Below are 17,723 nucleotides of genomic sequence, written 5' to 3'. Positions count from 1 at the left end.
ATGAATGGGACTGATGGAATTAGGACCGCAAATGCTTGGGCCATAATGTTTTACTTGAGCCTTGTCTGCCTGTAAATGCCTCTTTTTTTTTTCTTAACCCTTCTGTCTCCTGCTCCACATTGATACATTTTGATTTAGATGAATGGGGTTAATGAAATTAGGTCTCAGGTGCTTTGGTTCTAAAGCCTCAGGTTTGGACTTATTTTGCCGCAAGTACTCTTTCACCTTAAATCCTGCCTCCCCCCCCCCCCCCCCACACACCCCAATCTTCCTTCCTCTATGCTGATGTAGTATGAGTATTCCATTATGAGTTTGTCCTTCTTTAACCTACTTGGCGTTGTCAGTTGATTTACGTACTCCTGTATGACTTTAGAATGGAATGCATTGCTTGGTAGGTCCTCCCTTTTCCCTTTGACCTGGTGGAAATGCACAGCAATGGTCTTGGCTTTAACACTTTGCTCATGTCGGTTTTACCTTCCTCGTGAAGCTTCCTGAGTGAACTACTGTAACAGTAAAGCAAGATATTTTTTCGGCATGAAATTTTCGGGAATCGGAGCCAACAACCTTTTTTGCGGCATAAAATTTCCGGAAATTCTCACTGTTATTCAATGCATATAGTGTAGACAAGAACTTGTCTGCATTTTATTTCACGAATCTTGGCTCTCGCGAAATTTGCAAAATTGAAATGCATGCGAAAATTCCTCATTCTGCAGTACTGAAGGAATGGCAGAGCTACCAAGTCAAGCATGTAGGGGCCATCTCACGCATGACACCCATTTTTCTCACGCATCGGGCGAAGTCTGCTACTTGGGCCTATAATTATGAGCCTAGCTCAAAAGATTAAAGTGATTGTTGCAATTGGAGGTATATTTCCCTGTTGTCTTTCAAAATAAGTAAAGAATAGTCACGTAAGTATGCACCTGATCGCACCATTAAGGGCTTAAAATTGAAAAAGCTCCCTACCGTGGGAGGCCACAGGGGGGAAAAACCCCTCCCACACCCTCGCATGTGTGCACATTCGCATGCCGAGTTGCCGAGTCATGAAAATCTCACTCATACAATTTTTTTGAACTTGGCATCCCTGGAATGGTACTCTATGAAGTATAATTACTATGTTGCCAATTTTGGAAATATGCAATATGGGGGAAGGGGAAATAGACAGGGAAAAGGGTGTCTTTGCAATTGGGTGTATGCATGTGTATTTTGTGGTGGTTTTATTTGTGTAAATGTCTACAAAAAAATGGGCCCTTAATCGCGAAATATTGACAAGATTCAAAATAGAAAATTGTCCCAATGTGTTGTTCCAGGCCAGCACAATAGCGTTGTAATATCAAGTGGCTACCTGTATTTGGTGTACAGCCCTGATGCCATGGATATATTAATAGCGGTCCCTGATATAGTCTAAATTCTAGCAGTATGAGTATTTTAAAATGCTCGCTCAGCTTCGCGAAAGTCACGCTTTCTTCCAAACATTATGTTGCTGTTGTTGTTTTTGCTATTATCATGATGAGGAGACCATGGAATTGACAACTTGGAAAAACGTCTGATCGATTGCCATTCGCAAAAATATCTGCACATGAAAATATTACCGTGTACAGTATGTGTTTTCAGTTTTGCTGTTTGTTTGTCTTTTCCAAGTCGTCTTGACTTCACTGGGAAGGGTGGGGGTGACGGTGGTGGGGATGTTGTTTACCGCTGTTGAGACAAGACACTCGTGGCCTCAGGGAGAGGTTAACGCCGGTGGAGGAACACGCCTTGGAATGTGCAGATTTCATACACAGCATGGAGCTCGACATCACAGGCATGATCGCATCTTCCTTCCCACAGCGGATGGGAACATGGGCACATTTCATCTTCGCAGACAGGATGTTTTGATTTCCATCAACAGTTTATGAAGACATAGCGATCTGCCATATCCTTCTTGCTATGGAAAGTCTGAAGACTGTCTACCAAATACATTTCGTTGACTGCCGTTTCTTGTCCGGCGGGTATTTCTGGCTGTGCGCGCTGCCTGGGTTTCATCTATGCATCTTAAACATCTAAAGTCTAAACTTCCAAAAATTGCGTTATGCAGTCAAGATGAAATTTTTTTACTGACGTGACACTGTGATATCTCTTAGCTTGTCATTTCCTCCCCACCCCCTTTTAGTCCAGGGACCGATAGGTTTCTGGTGGAATACTAATCTATATAATTTATGTAACTGGTCAATATTTTAGTAGGAAAGGTATGTTGTACAAGGAGGAAAAGATCAGAGTTCACATTTAAATATTCAGACACGGCACTCTCTTTCCAGGACAAGAAGTTGTGTATGCTGGGAAGAAATGCATCAAAGTTCCAGTATTAAGGTTTGCAAGGTAACAGACTTTTCTACCGATGAGTTTATGATTAATATCTAAATATGAAAAGCTTGTAAATGTGATGATTTAACCATTGTTTCTTTTCTGTTTTCTTCCTCTTTTCTTCGTGCCTCCTTTCTGCTTCCTTTGCCTTCTTTGTTTCCTCTTGTCTTGATCCTTCCAAATATACTTCTAATGTTTTCCAATATGTCTGTTTGTCCTCCATTCTGTCTCTCTTGGTGTCTGCATCTACATCTTTCTTTCGTTGTGCGCTTTCTATTTTCTCCTGTCCTGATTCTGTCCATCTCTGTTTCTGTCTATTCCGGCCTATCTGTCTCATATGTCTGCCTGTCTGTCTGTCTGTTTCTCCATCTCTCCATCTCTTCATCTCTTCTATCTTTCCCCCTCTTTCTCTCTCCCTCTGTATGTAACCACAGGACCAATGAGCTGCTAGTGTCATTCCTGACCACCAACAGACAGTACAACTTCCTGAAGTCTCACGGACGAGATGATAGCAGGTTAGTGCATTATTAGTAGTTACATCCAGACGGTGATCCTTAACCTCAAGGATAGTTAACCTCTAGGATAAGTTCTATGGGGTGCCAAGTGTCGCACAGTCAATTTCATAAATGAAATTACTGATTTTGTAGTGAAATTGACCATGCGACACTTGGCACCCCATAGAACTTATCCTATAGGGCTCACACCTGTAAATACAATGGACTGTCCCAGACCCCTTCACAAATTCGTACCAAAGATACCAAAATAAATGAAGAAAAAAATTAATTAAAAATCAATGATGTAGTTTGGCAAAAAACTGAATAGCTGTAGATATTGAGTATGAATTCCTCTACAAATTGCATTTTGGTTGGAAGATGAAAGCTTTTCTGGTGGAATTTGAGGGGACTATATTTCATTGGGTACGTGTACGGAGAATGGGTGATATTTTGAGTGACAAGAACTCGTAGTCTGGCTTTGCGGACCCCTGGACAGAATTTGAACTGAAATATCCACCCTGAGAATTTGATGGATGAAAGGGTATATCTAACTTATCCAGGTTAGTGAAGCTGAAACACCTCATTTCTCCCAGCTATTTTACATAATTTTTTGAAATTTGATTTTTAACACACATCCCTATGGGGAAATATTTATGGGTGTGAGCCCTATAGAGGATGCATGCAATGCACACAAGTCTATGGGAAGTATTCATCCCATACAAACTCTGCTGGTTTATGTTGATCTATTGTGTCAGATCTCTTCCTCCCTCCCCCTTCCCCTTCCTAGCTACCCCCCCCCCCCCCCTAACTCTGTTTGGCTACAATTTGTTTTCTTATTATGTTGTTGTGGTACAGATAGATCTTTGTACATAGCAGTCATCAGTACCACACAACTTTGAATGACTGTGTTATTTTAATGTATTTCTTTGTTTGGCTACCACTGAAACAGGTCAAAATTCATAAAGTTAGTCTGTTTGACAAAACAAATTCTTTTCAAGTATTTTGTAGGCAATAATGTGATGATGACACCCCCATAATCAAAGATTACTGTCTGCATCTAGGTATTCATCTTATGAAGAACTGATCAACACTACATTTTTATTTTTTTTAAAAACCTCAAAGGGCATGAGATTCAAAAGTGTCCCTTTGAGAAGCTTTATAACCCTTGAATGTGTAATTTCCCATATGATGTAAGTGCAAATATCATCAAAAACACATTTATGATGTTTAAAAGTCAAATGAGAAATATGACCTCCACTATAGGGCTCACACCCATAAATATAATGGACTGTCCCAGACCCCTTAACAAATCCGTACCAAAGATACCAAAATAAATGAAGAAAAAAATTAATTAAAAATCAATGATGTAGTTTGGCAAAAAAAAACTGAATAGCTGTAGATATTGAGTATGAATTCCTCTACAAATTGCATTTTGGTTGGAAGATGAAAGCTTTTCTGGTGGAATTTGAGGGGACTATATTTCATTGGGTACGTGTACGGAAAATGGGTGATATTTTGAGTGACAAGAACTCGTAGTCTGGCTTTGCGGACCCCTGGACAGAATTTGAACTGAAATATCCACCCTGAGAATTTGATGGATGAAAGGGTATATCTAACTTATCCAGGTTAGTGAAGCTGAAACACCTCATTTCTCCCAGCTATTTTACATAATTTTTTGAAATTTGATTTTTAACACACATCCCTATGGGGAAATATTTATGGGTGTGAGCCCTTGAGGTTAGCTATCCTCGTGCTTATGGATCATTATAGAATGGGTAGCGAGAATCCTGCGATCTGATTGGTCGAGAGCTATGTGTTGATTTTTACTGGCTGCACGCTACGTACGCTGAGTCACCGTGGTAAACATGTTATCGCGCACTTGTAGCAAGAGTACGCGTACTTGTAACAAAGGTTTGCGCACTAAGCAAGCGTTCGCACACTCAGGTTGGCCATGCGTCCAGTAAATACTGATGCATGGCTGGCCGTGCGTCCAGTAAAAACTGATGCATGCTTGTTTACGGCAAGCCAAAAGGAAATGCATCCAGTAATTTTGTCATCGGGTAACACGATAGAAAAATGGGTTTTTGACAAGAAAATTACCCATTCTATAAATCAGATGACGCACATGTCTTTTCGTGTGTCAGTCGGAATATAGTGTGCATGCGGTAACTATGGAATTTAGCCTAAACCCACTCGGCTTCGCCTCGTGGGTTAAGCATTCCATAGTTACCTTATGCACACAATTCCGACTGACGCACTCAGACCTGTGCGTCATTTGTATACTGTCTGAATGTAGCTAGTGTGGCATCACTGACAATGATTTGCATGGCAACCCTACTAGATTCATCCTGTGGGAATTTTGCCGGGTCCTTATTTTACACGAATTTTGCAAGTTGGGTGCTATTTGCTTATTTAACAACATGGGAAAATATTAACCGATCCTGACATGAATGTGACGTGTGCATGTACGTATACTTGTATGCAGTATACTATTACTGTACATAAACAAGGTGCATGATATACAATTTACAGTGTAGTAGGCCCGAGTCTTGGTGCACCTACTGTGTGAATGTGGATGCGCATACTGTAAAACATGATATATTCGCGGCACGAAATTTTTGCGAATTGGAGCCGACGACCTTTTTCCTGGCAAGAAATTTTCGCGAATTGCCACTTGCGTTCAATGCATATATTGTAGATAAGAAATTTCGCATGCATTTAAATTTCGCGAATCTTGGCGCTCGCGAAATTTGCGAAATTAAAATGCACGCGAACATTCCTCGTTTTACAGTACTTCTCCCTGAAAATGAGTGAATGATACCAATTTCTGCGCCCATTGCTGTACTCCATGAATAGCAAATATAACCAGTGTTGCAAAATTGTGTGGGAAGTCCTGTTTTGTGAAAAATTAGTCTCGCTAAATATATGGCATATACAGTGTGTACTGTTAACCTTACAGTGTTTGCACATCTTCACTCTTGTACGGGTACATCTAAAACACATTCCATTGCATTTTACCCCCATATTTTATTTGAAATCAGGGGGTGAGGTAGTTTTCCTGATGATGCATTTTAAAAACCAAGATTTTAGATATCTCCAGGAACTTTGTTAAATCTCAGCATAAAACTTGAATTTGGTAATAAAAAAATTGCTCAAAATACCTCAAATATTGTTTGCAGTGGCTTCAGTAACTCCATATTTTCAGCATAAGTGTACAAGCAAACCAGGAACGAAAATCATGCTCTCAACTTTGTTTTTGCAAAAGCTTCACTTTAAAAAAAACTATGGCACTGTAATCTCAAATACGGTCATCTTAATTGCTTTGACTGTGTACGCCAAGTAGTTTATTACAGTCTCTACAATTAATGCTATACTGTCGCATACTAATGAGGCAAGTATCCCACTTCTCATAGAGTTCACAGATTTAGAACCACAGGTGTGGCATTACCTAGAAAATCCCTGAATTATAGATTGTCTAGGACCAGGGATAAACTTAAATTCCATATCTGTCTTTTTCAGAAATTTAATTTTTGGAGAATATTCAGCACTGATAATAGTAATGCTTATGCTATTTTTTTCTTTTTCTGCCTAGAAAAATTTTGCAGAAGGTTCATACAAATCCAGTTATTTAGTTTTGCATCCCAGTTTTGCAATGAGCACTTCTTTTTCTGTCTAGAAAATTTTGCAGAAGGGTCATGTAAATCTAGTAATTCATCACTGAATTGTAACTTTGTGGAGAAAGAAAACAACACGATCAGAAAGTAGGACTTTGTGGGAGGACATGATTGTGAGGCTTAAGAGAGACTTGATTGGTTTGATTGGCCATTTCTTGATCAGTCCCACATTTTTCCCTAGCTGCTGGTTTTACTGGGATTTTTTCTTCTTCTTTTTTTTTTTTGGTAATTTTTATCATGACTCACAAACCTTACATACTGACTGGTGATGGTCTTGTTAAAGAAAGGAGTTTATTTGATTGATATCTAGCCATACATTTTGCATGGTATTTGGCAAAAGATATGTTCTTTCCAGATAAGATACCAATTAATGTCCTTCTATGTGTTTGTGTGTTTAGTTTGAGAAATGCACTGGTTAAGATTTGTTTGTTTTTGTTTTGTTATACTGCTAATGTAACTGGTACTGTTTAGGTAGTTAGTAGCTGCTCTGAAAGTCAGGTTGTTTTGCGTGTGTTAGATGTTCTCTGAAGGCATGCATATTGGAAGGCTCTAGCTCAGATGGTTTGGTGCCCACAAAGTAGATTCTTCTGTGGACTAGTGTGGTACCGGTATTGAAGAAAGACCTACTGTAAGCAAGAGATTTTCACGGCATGAAATGTTCGCGAATGGCGTATACAGTGTAGTATAGTCAGACAAGAACTTTTGCCTGCATTTTAATGTCACAAATCTTAGCTCTCACGAAATTTGTGAAATTGAAATATGTAAGTGAACATTTCTGGTTTTACAGTTACTTACTCTTTTGATATTTCATTTGGACCAGTACTTTCTGGTCCCCTTCAGGTGGACCACATTCGTCCAAGAAAGAATCTACATGGCACCCTCTAAGAGCCAATTGTGCTCTTGACTGTGTTGTGTGCATGTACATGCGTACATGTATGTTCATGTATAGAGAGTATGTGTATGCCACCTTTATGTGGGTGTGTGTGTTTGGGTGTGGGTGTAGATGCTTTTAAGCATGAACTCTATAAGAGAACACACCTGTTGCTACCCTCTACCATCCAAATACCTGGTATGTAGATATGTTCTCTGCTCTCAAAGAAAAGTACAAAATGGACAGTGGTTCAACAGAGAAGACATTGTGAACAAGGCTGTGAATCACTAGGTACCGTACATGAAAACTGATGAAATTTCAGGACCATACATTCATCAGGATGGGGGCAAAATAGACAGGTTCCAATGACGTCATCAAGCCATTGCATGCTGAGGGGTAGAAACTGCATGTGGGGGGGCAAGCGTGTAAGCGTTAGTGCGTTATACGTCCCTACAGCCAGCCAACCGTAGACAGGCAGGCAATGTGAGGTATGTGTACTTCGCACTAGAGCTATGCGCTTAATACACACATGAATTTGCTTTTGCCCTTCAGGCAATGCATCATTAGACATCACAGAACTTTGTCTATAGAAGCCACATGTTTTTTTTTTTTTTTGGGGGGGGGGGGTTTAACTTTTGGTTTCTGTTGTTTTTTTTAAATTTTGGTTTCTGTTTCTACACCTTGTCCTCCAGCCGTTTCATCAAGAAGCAAGGTCTAGACCGCCTCTTCTACGAGTGCGACAACCACATGTGGCGCCTCGGGGAGCGCGAGCTGCCGCGGGGCATCCACATGGACGGGGGCTCCGACTGGGTGACCGTCAACCGTGAGTTTGCCGAGTACATCTCCATGGGCAACGACAGCCTACTGAATGGACTGAAGGAGTTCTACAAGTACACTCTCCTACCTGCAGAGGTGTGTGTTGAAGGACACAGGTTTCTACGTACTTCATTCATTCATTCATTTATTCATGCACTCATTCATTTATTCACTCATTCATTCATGCATTCATTCATTTATTGCCTCCGCCAAGGGAGGAGGTTAATTTTTCGTTACCGTTGGTTTGTGTGTTTGTGTGTTTGTTCGTTAGTTAGTTAGTTAGTTTGTCCGTGTGCAAAATAACTCAAAAAGTAGTTAACGGATTGAGATGAAATTTTGAGGAAAGGTTGAGAATGACACAAGTAACAAACGATTAACTTTTTGTAGTGATCCGAGAATTTGGGGGAATTTATGAAGGATTTTTGATATTTTGGCAGGTAGGGTCAATGAACTTGGGAGTTCAGGCTGCGCATATTTGAGGTTTGCATGCGCGCACTAAAGTGCGTGCTCTAGTTTCTGCTAGGGCGAGGCGCGCCATGCAGCTGAGGGTTTATGACGTAATAAAGGCTTCTATATTGGGAAATTGGGCGACTTTCAGCACACTATAAACACTTTCAGCATGTTATAAGTACGTATGGGTAGAAATCACTGATATTTCTATGAAGAACAAGATCAGTGATGGAAATGAGCTGCATGCTTGGCGGAGGTCTGCGCTCTCAGAGTGCTTCTCTAGTTCACTCATTCATTCATTTACTCACTCATTCGTTCATCCATTCATGCATTCCTGCATTTGCATATCAGTACTTTAGAAATGATTGACAGATGATGTCACAGTCAGAATCCTGATTTAGTCCTGATTTAGAAGGTTTTTTTATAGGCATATCCAAGTAATCTGAAAAAAAGTAGTAGAAATAGTTTTATAGAATATATGACAAATATTTAGATATTCTTTTGGCCACATGAATGATGATCACAGTATTATGAATCAGTACAGGTCAACATATAAGTCCATTGCATAGTCCTTTAGGATGGTCAAGTTATCTCTGCTTTTTTTTTATCTTTCCTCTCTCTCTTTCTGCAGTCTTTCTTCCACACCATCATCCAGAACAGCAAGTCCTGCAAGACGCTCATCGACAACAACCTGCGGGTCACGAACTGGAAGCGAAAGCTGGGCTGCCAGTGCCAGTACAAGCACATAGTGGACTGGTGCGGCTGCTCCCCCAACGACTTCAAGCCCGCCGACTTCTACAAGATCAAGGTGAGGACATGCCCTCGTGGATGTCTGTCCATTTTCTTTTTTTCTGTCTTTTTTATATGCAGAGCATCGCTGCTTGATTGAAGTAGAGAGGGAAATTGACAGAGGTACTTAACAACCCTCAAAGTTCTGCAAAATACCTTTCTTCCTGGACGAGAAACACTAGATGATGCTTTCATTACTAGTCATTTAGGTAGAGATAAGACTATGCTATTTGGAATTAAGTAGTCACTGTTCCGTCAAATTATACAACACATGCACAATTCAGCTGCAAGACTTCTAACACACACACAAAAATGAAAATGTAAAAACACACCCCATATCTTGGCACTATCCCTACCTGGTAGTGAGTTTGTTGGCCCCATCTCAAGTTCAAGGTACTTGTGCTGGTGTAGGTTGGACTACTCCAACCCCAATTTTGCAGTTCCTATAATGTTAACTCGTCAAATAATTGCATTGGTGATGTCGAAAAATGCTTGCCACAAAGTTTTTAGTACCGTTAGTCAAAAAATGTGAATGGTAGTTTGGATAAGACATGTGAGTGTTTTGTATTCAAGTTCTGTCATTTTAAGTAACCTTTGGTTTTCTCTGCACTTTGCACAGACGACTCGCCCCGCGTTCTTCGCACGTAAGTTTGAGCCGGTCATCAACCAGGAGGTCATCAACCAGCTGGACACGTATCTGTACGGCAACTACCCCCTTGGGACACCGGGCGTTGAATACTACTGGCAGAACAGCTTTCACGAGGAGGACACGCTGACCATTGCTTCCGATGGAGAGAAGTCCGTGTATCAGGCGTTCGTGCGGCTCATGGCCAAGTACATCAATCTTGCCATTAGGGTACGCAGACATGGCAGTTTTTAGACCAGCTCTTGTAGAATTTCAATTTAAAGGAAAATTGAGCTCGATGTTGACATTAACTTTATAGGAAGAGTCAAGTCATACAAATGGAATGCTGAAAGTTTAAGCTAACAGACTGAGAAAATGTGTAATTTTGAAGTTTGACATTTTTTTTTTTTTTTTGCAAGGCTTACTTCATACGCAATAGGTGGGACTGAATTGTGTGTCACTTATGTCTTTACATATGTAACGAATGTGTTTGTATTTAGCCAGAAGGTATGCCTTGTTGGCCAGAAGGTATGGTAAACAAGGCATATCAGCCATGTTATGTCTAGAATGCCACGAGATAAGCAGACATGCTGCAAACATGTACTGCAAAGATTTACTGATATCATCACAAGAGGGCAGTGTGCTTTTGTGAGGTTATTTCTGGCATGAAAAAAAAAAAGAAGAATGTACTGCAGTGTAAAGGTGATACTGAGCACCTTGCAAAGCATGCAAATTTAGCATAAGAAGCTGATGTTTTTCTGTTATATATTTAGCAAGTCTAACTTTTTTCGCAAATCTGGACTTTCCAACAATTTCCCGAGTGGTTAAATTCGCAATCACGGAGTACAGCAATGGAAATCGGGAAGTGTGCACATCCATTAACACAGTGGGCCCGCCAAAACTTAGGCCTACTAAACTCCTGTGTATTATCAAGCACCTTGCTCAGTACATATATACATGTGCGTCACATTATGTTATGATCAGAGTTGACATTTTCACATGTTGTTACATTCCCAAATACCACGTTGGACACTCAAACTTTACAAAAATGACAACTCTGCAAAATATATGGTATATATAGGATTTTGTGATAGAAGAGAGGTGTAAAGTGGAGAGAAAGAAAGAATGAAACTATCAGTGACATTGGGGAATATTTCAATGGCTAGTTTGTTGTGGCATAGCAGTCAGTGTACAGGACGTTAGAAATGAAGAGATGTACTCATTTACTGTACAACTGGATTGATAATCCCTCTCTCCTCTTCAATCACCTATAATCTATTTCCATCTCCCTTGATGCCAATCTGGACATCGTCCACCAGGGCAGTGACCAGGAGGAGTGCCGCTTCAAGGTGATGCCGCTCCCGTTCGAGGTCCACTACCTCTTCCGGCAGGACGTCTTCCAGGGCGTGGTCGCCTCGGTCAAGGCCTTCCCGGAGAACGGCAAGGCCACCGTGATGGAGGCGTGGCTCTCGCCCCAGAAACACTTCCGCACCGTCAACGAGATCGGCCCCATCAAGCGACTTGTCAAGATGGAGGTGGGAAAGATATTGATATTTCGAGAGAGCTATTATTGATTTAAATTTATGAGTTTGTCTTTTCTTCTTTATGCCTTATGAATTTGTCTTTATGTCAAATTTATAAACAAGTCCTACCCATGTTACATATGCCCATGACTTTTTATCTTGGCTCCTACTAAAACACTGAGTAGACAGTGGTTATTTAAGTCGATGAAGAGCAATTTGTTAATCTGTTGCGAGCTGTTCTTGAGTTGTCTTTTTTTCTCCTTTTTTTTTTGGGGGGGGGGCGAGGTGGGGGGAGTAATTGATGGCTTATAATGGTGCCAGATCAGTCCGGCAAAATATGCAAAAAAGACTGAAAATCTTTGAAGAAACAAGCAGTCTGATTAATGTTGAAATGTGAGAGAGGGTTACTGTAAAACTAGAAACATTTGCATCGTAAAGCTTTTGGGAATTGGAGCCAGCAGCCGTTTTTTTTCACAGCATGAAACATGTGTGCATTACCACTGGCATTCAATGCATTGTGTTGACAAACACTTTTTGGGTGCTTTTAACTCTCGCAGATCTTGGCTTCTTGCGAAATTTGCGAAAGTTTCGTGCACACAGAAATTTATGGTTTTCTGCTAAATCAGATTTTAATGCCCAAGCCCCGAAGGATGTCGCAGGTGTAACTTTTTTTAATGTTGCTCAAAATCCTGTTTTCCCCAAGTGATACGCTTTGCTGTGGTCAAGTTTAGCAGAGATTTACTTGACAAATATTTTGGTCAGAGTGAACTCATGCACAGCACAGGAGACTAGTGCCTTGAATCATTCTTTCCCTGGGGCAAAAGACAAGAGTCATACTTTAAGCAAGGGATATTTACTTTAAGTTTAAATCTGCAACTGCTAAACAACAAATATCTTCTTTATCCCACCCACTTATAAATCAGAAAATGACAAGTAGGCATTTGTATAATTCTTTGTGAATATATGCTTCACAAGCCCAGAAATAAATTTGATAGATTCTATTATTAAAATAGTTGTGTCTCAGGCATGCCATGAAAATGCTAAACAAAAATGATGATGCTGAACAACAATGACAGTAATTACCATCGTCAATAAATTCAGAGTCATTCAATGACTCTGAATCTTGTGAGACTCAAGGATGTTGAATATTATTGCTCAGTTTGTTCAATTTTTTTTTTCAAGCGAATGTGAGATTTCTACGTGAGCAAGTTAAGTTTGATTTGTGTACCACCTCTACGAGATATTTGTTAAAAGTGTTTGAAAAATTTGTTATGTAGAAATATGTAAAAAATTAAGATTTCATCCTTTTTGATGATACTCTGACACAGGTTGGTCAAGTGTTCGATCCGAAGGAGCGCGTATTCCGGAAATTAGAGGGCATCATTGGCCCCATGGATGACCCCACCATTTTTGTCACCTGGAGGCTTGGGGAGGCATACACCGTGACTCTAACGTGGATCGACCCCACGGACAAGATCGCGGCATCGTACGACACCGGCGTGGAGACCGACAGGGAGGAAACGCATCACAAACCGGAATTCAACAAACCGCTGCGACCGGGGAAGTGGTCCGTCAAACTCCTCTTCAACTGGATGATTGTGGCGGAGGTAGACTTTCTCGTCGTGCCTCTCACATTTAAGAACGGCCTCGCCATAAAGGGCGCTGGCGGCGCCACTGTCAACAACGGGCCCCCGAACAACATCTACGTGGCAAAGGACTTCTCCGCCATGCGCTACATGTTTCAGCTGCGCGACACGCCCGCGCTGCTCGCGACTGCCGAGCAAAACGGTCGGCGGCAGGGGGCAGAGCTGGCGGCGTGGGTCGACGCAGAGGTGGAGCCATTCTGGACAGTCATGGCATTCTGTACGTCAATAGCGCCATCAAGGACAGATATAAATGACTACGAGGAGGAACAGTGTGACCGATTCAGACCTTGCGAGCAGCAAGCATGGAGCACATTATCACCGGACCCAAAATCAGAACTTGGACTCGTGAAAGCAAATGGGAGGATTAGATGATGAAAAGCCAATTGTGTTTTACTCACATAAACACAAACTGAAAAAAAAAACACAATTGAAAAACAAACAACAACAATGCCTACTTGCCATTTATGCAGTACTTTTTTATTGAACAATTATGTAAGTTGTGAAACGGTCTGCCAATATGCCTGTCACAACTGTATTCAAATTTGTACAGCCATGTCTCATTGTGAAGTGCCCATTTAGCTATGGCAACCAAGCATTGATTTGAAAGCGCCCTGCAAATCAAGAGTTACTGACATACAGATGTATGATGTGATTATATTTGTGGAGGAGACGTCATGTATGAATAATCATACATTTGCAATCATTGTGGGCCCTGTTGAATAAAAAGATGTAAGCAAGCATAAGTCAGAAAAAGCGAACATAAGTCAGGTGTCAACCAATCAGAATTGAGTATTCAGAGATTTAAGATCTATTTTCTGACTTATGATTGATCTCAGCTTTTATGCAACATTGCCCTGAATGCTGCAGGATTTGGCCTTGCCCGATGTTAGTCTTCGTGCCAGGCTCAAGGAAGAATGAGCCATTGCTCTCCAAAGAGAAGCTTTGAGCAAAGATTATTGCAGTTTGGGTACATTTCTATAGTTCAGCTGCTATTGTACACTCTAACAGGCTGGAATAGAAGATTCCTACATTAACACTGTTATTTGTTAATGCATTTTTAGAAACAAGAGGTTGTTCAGCAAATTTGAATACATTTTCGACATGACATTTCATTATGCTATTGTGCAAAGGTAGAGAGTATGGTTGACAGAAAGATGAAAAAAAAAATGAAATATATCTATTTTTGTTCATGAGAAGTCTGTATTTTCATTGATGTTGATGTTAAAAGCACTATCATGCAGTGGGACCATGTAGCAGTAATATCCAGTGTTCAATTAAAGCCAGTCAGAGGGAAATGTAACATTGCATTAATAACAAGAGTGAAGAATCCATATGATCATTTCTTGTATGTAGGCTTTTTCTTGCTAAAATATTAGACATTTTCAAGTGAGCATTAAATTATAAAAGAGTAATATTATTGAAAGAGAAAACACTTATTTATAAAAAGCTTTTTGGGTTTTTTTCACCTTTATATCTCATTGAAAATACTTTTTGACTTTTCAGTACTCAGTTCATGCACTGATTGGCCTTTTTCTTCTTTTTCTTTTTCTACTCCATAAGTACTAAAGTTTTGTATGTAGATGAATGATCTTTTTTTTCTTTTTTTTTTCCTCTCCGTGATTACATTTGATGATGATGATCATGATAAACTATTGAGCAGAACTGACTTTCTTTTTCTTCAAATGTTGCTGTATTTTTACCAGATATATTTGCATAAATGTAGTTGCTGTGTTGAATTATGCTAAATCCAAATTTTGTTGCTCTGTAGGTACATTAACATGAAATATGATGGAAACAATATCCTCTGGTGGAAAAAAAAATCCTTGTGAGGGAGGCTTCATGCAAAGTACTATTGAAAATTTGTACATCTATTAAGAACAGTGGGTGACAAATGACTGCACACATACAAAGTTTGATAGAAGTTTACTAAGGTGAAAGTTCGCGCCAGGTTTAAGAAACCTTTGCTCAATCTGAAGTGTACTTCCTTATTGCTTTCATTGTTTTGTTTGTTTGTTTGGCTTTTTAATATGTGTATGTGTGTGTGTATGTGTGTGCTTTGTTGACTGTGATTGGCTAGTATGTCCCATTTGGTTTTTTAAAAAATGGTATTAGGCCACTGATCCATACGCTCAACTTGCCAAACTGTGTCTGATATCATGATGGAACAGATTTTTGAAAAATGAGGCAATCAACTTAGATGAGTTATTTTATGGGGTGTGTTTTTTTGTTTGTTTGTTTTTTTCCTTTTTTTTTGGGGGGGGGGGAGGGGAGTAAATCTTTCTTGGTTGTTTTTTTCTGATCAGCACAATCAGTGTATATGTAATGTCCTGTTATTTCAGAATAAAAATTGTCCATTCAGAATTGAGAAAAACTAGGCTTTGTGTTCCAGGGTACCTAGAATGTTCATGGTTTAGGTTGTGACAACAGGGTATTCGTCCATTTTAGAAAAAAACTATTTATACAACTTGTCATCTGCTTACGGTCTGAATATGTCTAGCTAGTCTCATTGCTTGTACTAGCTTGTGAATAGCCAGTAGTCATCACCAGATGAATGTATCATCTCAGATTGTTTCCAAGGTTATAAAGGCATGCAATTACTTGTGTATCGCTGAAAGGTGGGGCTTTGATAATTCTCCCCCGAGATGTGATCATTTTGACTGAAACTGGCTGAATTAGAGCAACAGATCAGTGAAAGCTAGAGTGAAATCTGCCAAATATTAAAAATAAAAGAGAAAAAAAATCATGACGGCATGAATACAGTCATACTTAAAGGAATGCCAAACTTGCTGATATGGTCTTGTGACTGTGATGCAGCATTTACAGCAAGTTAGAAAGATTGTATTTGAAATGACAGGGAAAAAAAATCAGTCTTCTGTGTGAGGGGAAATGGCGGTAAACAAAAAAACAAAAACACACACACAAAAAGAAAAAAAACAGAAAAGCTGCACAGACCAATCATGAGATCCTAATACTGTAAAACGAGGAATTTTCGCGTGCACTTTAATTTTGCAAATTTTGCAAGTGCCGAGATTCGCGAAATTAAAATGCACGCGAAAGTTCCTGTTTACACTTTATGCATTGAACACCAGTGGCACTTCGTGAAAATTTCATGCCACGAAAAAGGCTGTCAGCTCCAATTCGCGAAAATTTCATGCCGCGAATATATCATGTTTTACAGTACCCAAAGTAATAAATAGCTTTTGCAAAAGACATCTACCGGTATTTTGATGTTAGCATTGACATACTTGGTGTGTCTTTGTGGGAAATGATGATATCTCAACATTTCTTACACAAAACCAAACTTATATTGTGCAGCAATCTCACCTTCATGTTGTCCAGGAGTTCATGGCCTATTATGGGACTCATGGCCTATTAGATGATCATGAATTTCCTGTATTTCAACTCTTTGCTCAGAATTTTCACTGAATTTTTGCTTTTGCACAGATGTGTTCATGCAGTGTAAATTCATTTTCCAGTTAAACATCTCGAGTAATTTTCTCAGCTCATTACAATTTTTCATATTATGAATGATTTAAGTACTAAGAGCATTTTGAACCGGCATTTGCCAATGTGTGTGCTTGCTGTATACAACTGTAAGTCTCCAACACTTCATACATTTGTATTTAATGGTTAGGGGATACAATTGAATCTCGGGTCCGATACAACAAAACCCTCTGATAACAAGGTGATTTTGCAGGTCCCAATTCTATATTTCTTTGTTTTTATCCCCTAATGGATTGGGAGACCTAATATAATGAAGTATACTGTTAAAGTGGATATTTTCACGCGACTAATATTTCACACTTGGTCGGGTAAGAAGAGTTTCGCGTGTTTTTAAATCCACGGAATCAAGACATCACGCACGGGAACATATGGCAAGCAAAAATATTCGCGTGCTTTTATAAGTATTTATTTTGTCGTGTGATAATATTAGAGTTGTGTGAAAGCAAAGATTGATGTGTTTTTAGGAACAGAGAACATAAAAACTTTGTAGAAACCATGCAGAAGCAGAGGATCGTGAACTAAGCAAACCCAAATCGATGTATAAGATTTACAATCAAATTTGGATGTCAGTTGTCAGGGTATTGGGCTTTCTTCTTTGATTGTTTGTTTTCTGTGGATGAGCACTTCTGTGCTAGTCTTCAATATTTTGTCTGTCTTCCAAGATAAATGCAGAGAGAAGTCACACTATTGATTTACCAAATATTTCCTGAGCAAACTGCTGTGTTTGTTTGTTTATTGTGTGTGTGTAGATTTATCATCAGTCAAAAGATTTTTGTGCCCCTCATTTCTTCTCTGTTTTTGCGAGACTACCGGTAGATGTGCTACATTATACAAACCAAAGTATTATCAGGCAGTGATATCAATCTATTTAATGTCAGCTCTCTGTGTAACCCCTTTTCAGACTGGCTTTGTCAGTACGAGTCAATGGAAGAATTGCTTTGCTGGTCACATGCCGTAGTTGTGATTGCGTGCCCAGAACATGATGTGATGT

The 17,723-nt window shown here is 39.7% G+C and overlaps 1 protein-coding gene across 1 annotated transcript in view; it reads left to right on the top strand.

Moving 5' to 3' along the window:
• Nucleotides 1–15,435, top strand: part of LOC139739741 (xylosyltransferase 1-like) — a 132,125-nt gene extending 116,690 nt beyond the window's left edge. Inside the window, exons 5-10 of the mRNA XM_071650345.1 lie at nt 2,775–2,855; nt 8,072–8,291; nt 9,277–9,453; nt 10,054–10,290; nt 11,379–11,594; nt 12,911–15,435. Coding sequence (XP_071506446.1) covers nt 2,775–2,855; nt 8,072–8,291; nt 9,277–9,453; nt 10,054–10,290; nt 11,379–11,594; nt 12,911–13,600 — 1,621 coding nt within the window. The 3' untranslated portion in view covers nt 13,601–15,435. The remainder of the gene's footprint in view (nt 1–2,774; nt 2,856–8,071; nt 8,292–9,276; nt 9,454–10,053; nt 10,291–11,378; nt 11,595–12,910) is intronic.
• Nucleotides 15,436–17,723: the final 2,288 nt, after the last annotated feature.

This window comes from Diadema antillarum, unplaced genomic scaffold (genome assembly GCF_040938485.1).
Source record: "Diadema antillarum isolate AM-2024a unplaced genomic scaffold, OU_Dant_1.0 seq00000814_RagTag, whole genome shotgun sequence".
Taxonomy (NCBI): domain Eukaryota; kingdom Metazoa; phylum Echinodermata; class Echinoidea; order Diadematoida; family Diadematidae; genus Diadema; species Diadema antillarum.
Note: the sequence above shows the minus strand (reverse complement) of the source record. Positions and strands in the feature narration are given on the sequence as shown.